At 55.4% G+C, this 5,920-nt stretch overlaps 1 protein-coding gene across 2 annotated transcripts in view; it reads right to left on the bottom strand.

Moving 5' to 3' along the window:
* Nucleotides 1-462: 462 nt before the first annotated feature.
* Nucleotides 463-5,920, bottom strand: part of CA7 (carbonic anhydrase 7) — a 16,897-nt gene continuing 11,439 nt past the window's right edge. For both annotated transcript variants that reach the window (XM_006155569.1, XM_006155568.1), the window contains exons 4-8: nt 3,374-3,492; nt 2,553-2,648; nt 2,386-2,448; nt 1,752-1,907; nt 463-1,258 (exon numbers count right to left, since the gene is read on the bottom strand). In XM_006155569.1, the coding sequence (XP_006155631.1) occupies nt 1,136-1,258; nt 1,752-1,907; nt 2,386-2,448; nt 2,553-2,648; nt 3,374-3,492 (557 nt within the window). In that variant the 3' untranslated portion in view covers nt 463-1,135. The remainder of the gene's footprint in view (nt 1,259-1,751; nt 1,908-2,385; nt 2,449-2,552; nt 2,649-3,373; nt 3,493-5,920) is intronic.

The raw sequence follows: 5,920 nt of genomic DNA, 5'->3' as shown, positions 1-5,920 counted from the left end.
AAAAAAAAAAAAAAAAAAAAAAAAAAAATCGTACTGGCTGGAATTTTATGTTTTAAGGTTTGTTTGTTTGTTTTTTTTTTCCTTTATTCATGATACAGTGCATATGCACACAGGTGTGTGTATGAGAGACAGAGTTAAAAAAGGAGCTCTCTCCAAGGATCTGGTCACACCACGATCCCCTTCCTCTATCGTGTCAGATCTTGGGCCCTTGTGTGCGTGCCTGGCATGTTTCAGGCTACTCAGGCCAGGGATTTGAACCGAGATTGTCATGGGAGATTCATCTTCTCTTGAACGGTGTATTATGGCTTTGGAATTCCATTTTTTTCCCCAAATGAGGAAGGCTCCCCTTTCTCCTGCTCCCAAAGTCCTTGTCCTTTGTATAGCCCTCACCTGCTCAGCACCCATACCTGTCCCACAATGCTGTGCTCGCCTCACCACCACTGGCTCCCTGAAGCCTAGTTTCCCAAAGTCCTTGACATAGCATACACACTTGGTGCATGGATAAACGAGTTTATTAACTGATATATGAATGGACTGTCATGTAAGTGGCTTTGGTGGCTGGGTGGGGGTGAGGGGAGATACTACATAAGCCAGGGCCAGCCTGTCGCAGCAGGTGACTGGAGGGAGAAGGCTTTGTCCCCCCCCAACAGGCTGGGTGCTGATTTTAATGGCCTGGCAGTGAGGTGGGTGCATGGCGGAGGCCTGCAGAAGAGGTAAGGCCGAGAGGGCAGCTCTGCCCACCTCTGGTTATTGCTTGAGTCTTTCTGGCATTGCCAGCTACCTCCCCCAGGGAGCTCGGGCTTGTCCATCACAGTGTGAGCTCAGGGTGAGACAGCTGCCACTGCCAGTGGGGAAGACAAAAGGAGGTTCCCAGGAGGCCTTTGGGCATTGGAGAGCAGAGGTGGCCCCAGGCTTGGACCCTGCTTAACTTTGCTCTTCCTGCCCCCAGGGCAGCTGAAGGGTGCCCTGACTCAAGGGTCCCATCAAGAAGCTTCCAGGGTGGCCAAGGAGCAAGCCGGCTGAAGTGGGGTCCACAGTACCCCCAGGCGGGGAGCCTCAGATGGTTTGGTGTCTGCTGACATGGAAGCCCTTGGGAAAGTGGTGCCCTAGTGACCGGCTTCTGTAGGCGGGCAGCTCAGGCCTGGAAGGAGGCTTTGACCACACGACCCTTCAGTGGCTGTGGTGGCCGGAAGTTGTTCACCATGTGGATCCTCTCATCGTCCTCTGAGGTGCAAAGCAAACTCCGAAACTTCTCCATCTTGAGAAAGCAGAAGAGATGCTCAGGGCAGAATAGGGGTGCTGTGGTCCTCTCCGACCCCAGATTTATCATCTAGCGAAGTTGACCCAGCCTGCTCCAGTCCCTCCTCTTGCCGCTAGGGCTTGACCCTACTCCTCCCCACAATCTCTCCCTTTTGCGACCCAACCTCAGCCACTCTCTAAGGGCCTCCAACTCTGCTTTCCCACAGCTCCCATTTCAATGCAGTCTAGCCTAGACTTAATCAGCAAATGCAGCATCTAGATTTCAGCACAGGTCCCAGGATCCAGGGCTCTCCCTTCCCCATCCATGTCCAGATCCTAGTGACCAACAGTTACGCTAACTTCCAGTCAAGAACGTAAACTCTTATCAGCAAAGGTTTGGTGCCTTGCTGGTGGGACCACAGGCTGTGGTTACTGGGTGGGACGGCTGCCCTGCCTGGGGTAGACTCAGAGCTGCAACTCCCACCTCCACCTAGTGCTCTGGGAGCACTCACCTGCCTCTCAGAGACACTGATGGGCTCCCGGAGCACAATCCAGGTGACACTCTCACTGAGTGGGGGCGTCGTCAGGGAGCCAGGGTAGGTCCAGTAGTGCCAGCTGGCAGGCAGGAGGCACTTGGGGTTGAAGCAGCTGAACTGGGCCCTGGTGCCCTGGGATAGGGAGAGGGTCAGGAATCAGCATCCACCTCCCAGTGGGACCAGACCAGCAGCCTTTCCTTCACAGGAGTTAGGCTTCTGCTCGGCCCATCGATGCAAGCTGTAGGCAAGCATCTGCCATCGCAGATGCCGCCTCGCAGCCTGGGCTGGGCCTTCCCCACCCTTTTGCTTGTATGTAAAGGCTGTGGCTCCTAGAGCAATTTGGCCACCATGTCCCCTCCCTTGCCTTTAGCTGCTCTCTGTGACAGCGCCCGTCAGACCATCGTTAAGGTGACGCGCATGCCGCCCCGCTGACCCTGAGGAAGAGGAGTCCAGCGCATAGCCCTGCAGTTGCTGACCAGCACCCTCGGACTCAGCAAGGATCAGCTGCGAGGTGGAGGGTGGCACTCCGTGATCGGCCCACTCCATGATCCAGCCTCTTCTCCCTCCCCTCCCAGGATGCCCTGGGGCAGAACAAGGACCCCGGTCTTACCTTAAATCGAACCATGTAGAGTGCATCTGTCAGGCGGTTCATGCTGGGGTGCTCGTCCCCTGTCTGCCAGGGAGAAGGTAGCCTGAGCCCAGCACCCAGGGCATTCCAGAGCTGGGGCAGTGCCAGGCCACCCAAGTCCCTCCAGGTCCCAGGTAAGCACCACTCACCTCCAGGAAGACACCAACCACAGCCAGGCCGTCGGGTGCGGCTGCCGCCTCCCCAAACGTACTGTACTTCTTGGCATTCCAATGAACGAGGTGCAGCTACAGGGACAGTCATAAGCCAGGCACCCCCAAGGGGCAATGGGAGCTCTGAGCCAGGCTTCCCTTGTTCCTACCAGCCTTCTGGCCCCTCTGCAGGAGGGGGAAGCTGTCAGATCTCCCAGGCTTGGCATTCTGTGGGGCCCAGGAACTCCAAGAGGCCACTGGTAGCATCCACCCAGCTTGGGGCCCAACTCTTTTCTGAACCCCAGTAGACCTGAAAGGCATCTGACCCCTCCAGAGAACTCACTACAAAGCAGATAGTGGCCACCCAGTGGGACACCTATCTGCAAAGGCGGTGCCTGCAGCCAAGTCCAAAGAAGAAGTAGGGGGGTTATGGGGTGGAAACTTGGGGGAGAGGCATTTGGGACAGAGAAGACAGCATAGGGAGGAGCTTGGACGTGTGGGCAGGAGATGCACTGCATGCAGCTCAGTGTGGGGAAAGAAGGAGGCTGGGCAAGACCAGTTCACGCAGGGCATGGAATGCCGGGCTTAGCCCTTGCGGGGCTGCCAGCAAAGGTGTGGTGAGATCCGAATGGCCCTTTAGAAAATGCTTCTGGATGCACAGACCAGGAAAGCAATGGGCAGAGTTCAGGTGGGAGACCCCACGCCAGGGGTGGGTGAGAGGTGTCTCTCCCAAAGGCCCCGGAGTGCTTCTCCTCACTCTCTCCAGAGCCACACATCCAGCACCCTCCAGCCCCTCATGTACAGTCCCCAAGGGTCCTTACCTCACTGGGGAATGACTTTCCGTCCACCGTGTGCTCTGAGCCCACGCCGTGCTTCTTGCCCCAGTGGAAGTGGAATTGCTTGAGGCGGTAGGGCCCTTCCAGGGGGCCCCCAGTCACCACTGTGGGGAGAGGTGGGCCGTGAGGCAATGGGTGTCAGAGGACCCATGGGGCCCAGTGGGCAGCAGTGTCAGGACCAGGGCAGCAGCCTAGGAGGGGGATAGGTGTTTCATTTGGAAAATTCATTCTGCTGACTGGGCCAGTCCTCAGCTGCCTCCTTGGTCCCTAAATTGGGCCAGGGTGTAAATCCTGGCAGCCTGCAGGTGGCAGTGATATCTGGGACAGATTTCAGCCATCCTTCCCATTCCTGCCCAACTTCCCAGAGGATTGGCTCCTGCCTCCTAGGCCCCCCATTACTATCAAGAACAGGCCTCCCATGTCTGAAGCCCTGACCCAGGGTGGGTCTAAAGGATTATTTTGTTCAATCCTTACAATAACCCATGAGAGGCAGAACCTGTTATTATTCCTATTTTAAAAGGAGGCAACAGAGAGACAAGCAGGTGGCATAGTGGTTACAACACCGGACTCCCACATGGCTGACTACAGTTCGAGTTCAGGACATGGTGGCTTGAAAATCAGACAGGGCCATGTGTGTGGGTGCCCCAAATTCCAGAAATTGCAGCATGGCCACTGCCCCAGTGGGTGATGTCTTGCTTTCACGCTCACTGTCTGTCTCTGTCTCTCTCCTGTGAGTGCATGCAACCTATGGCAAAAACAGAGGGCCAACAGGTGGTGTGGTGGTAAGGCAGCAGGGTCCCACATGCTGACTGCGACTGCGCTGTTGGGGTGCAGACCCGGAGGACTGAAAAACATGCTGGGTGCAAATGTGTGCATGCGTGCTCAACATCCTCAGAGGAAAACATAAGAGAAGGGATTGTAGGGAGGCCATTCTCCTGGGGGGACGCTTTCTCACAATTTCTCTCTAGAGAGTGAGTGTATATAACCTATAAAAAAAAGAAAACAAGGGCCAGTAGGTGGCGTAGTGGTTAAGGCACTAGACTCCCACATGGTTGATCACATTTTGAGTCCTGGTCAGGTGGCTTGGGAGCATGCGTGTGTGTGTGTGTGTGTGTGTGTGTGTGCGCGCGCGTGCACGCACGTGCATGCACATGCATCTGAAATCCCAAGAGGAGAATAGAAAGGAAGGGACAACAGTGTGGCCATCTCCCCTGGGGAATGATTTCTTACTTTCCCAGAGAGTGCATGGGAACAAAACTATCAAGAAAGAGGAAAGGAAAGAGAGAGAGAAGGAAAGAGAAAGAAAAAACTAACGAATGAACCAACAGGCACAGAGAGGGCAAGGCATTTGCCAAGGTCATACAGCAAGGAACTGAGCCCCAGCAAGAGTATGAACCCATATCTTTTACGTTCAGAGTCCAAGCCCCTAATCAGCAGTGCTTCTTTAGAACCGTGAGTTTCCCTAGAACTTGGTGCCACCCCAGGGGAGGAGGCCAGCTCCTGAGGATTCTGGTCATGGCCAGGCCCAGGTGCTCCAGTGCCATCTCTCCACAAATGGCCTCTTTGGAGGGGTCCCAATGGAAGGGCCCCACTTCTGCTGGTTTTGTGTTGATGCCCGGTGAGCTGGGCCATGCACGAGGCCCCCTGGGACTGATAGAGTTTCCAGTTGAAAGGGAGAAAAGACTCTAGCAGTGGAGGGAGGCCTGGCCAGGCCTGAATGTGAGCCCCTGGATCAAGTGACAGCCCAGGCTCAGAGTACCAGTATGCCCCTCCATGGTGGGTGATCAGAGTACAGCCTTGGCCCCTGTGGGCCCCTCAAGGAGGTGAAGGAGGAGGACAGAACTGCCCAGAGGCCCCTCCTTGCTGCCCTGCCCAATCTGAGAAGCAGGGCCCCGGGCCAGGGCAATACCTAGAGGTCAACAAAGAGAAGTGTGAAGTGGTAGCTGAGGGTAGGGCCCTTGGCTAGGAGGCAGGAGCAGCATAGGCTGAGCTCCCTGACAGGTGTGGGGGCCTACCTCTCCCTAACCTCTGGAACTAGGCTCCCTTGGCCTGCTCTCTCCCTTCTGACTATAGAGCATGCTGTGTGCACCGTGCACTGGGCACTCACTACGTGTCTGGCCTCCAGAGCAACTCACAGCAGCAGAGCCTCCGTCACCTTACCCTTCTATCTCCTGCCCCTCAGGCCTGGGTATTCCAGCAGGGGAAGGATCCCCAGCAAGACCTGAATGTAAGAGCTCAGATAAATGATCCAAAGGCATGCCTCCTGAGCTTCCCTGACCCCAGGAGCCTTCACTGAGCTGCCAGTGTCTGAGTTGAGCCCTCAGTGCCCTCTGAAAGCTGTTAGAAGGGACAGTCACATGAAAATTGCTCCTTCATAAACCGTTGTCTAGGATCATCTAGAGGCTCATGTCCTCTCCTTAAAACTCTGGGATAGAGGTTTTTCTCAGAAGTCAGGAAATGCTTTCTTTCACTTCTGAGGATCTGTTAAGCTTCCTCCCTTCTGCAGCAAGAACTATAATTGATCCTCTTTCC

Source organism: Tupaia chinensis, unplaced genomic scaffold (assembly GCF_000334495.1).
Source record: "Tupaia chinensis unplaced genomic scaffold, TupChi_1.0 Scaffold000463_1, whole genome shotgun sequence".
NCBI classification, from domain to species: domain Eukaryota; kingdom Metazoa; phylum Chordata; class Mammalia; order Scandentia; family Tupaiidae; genus Tupaia; species Tupaia belangeri.
The sequence above is the reverse complement of the archived record's forward strand: the minus strand, read 5'-3'. Positions and strand labels throughout refer to the sequence as shown.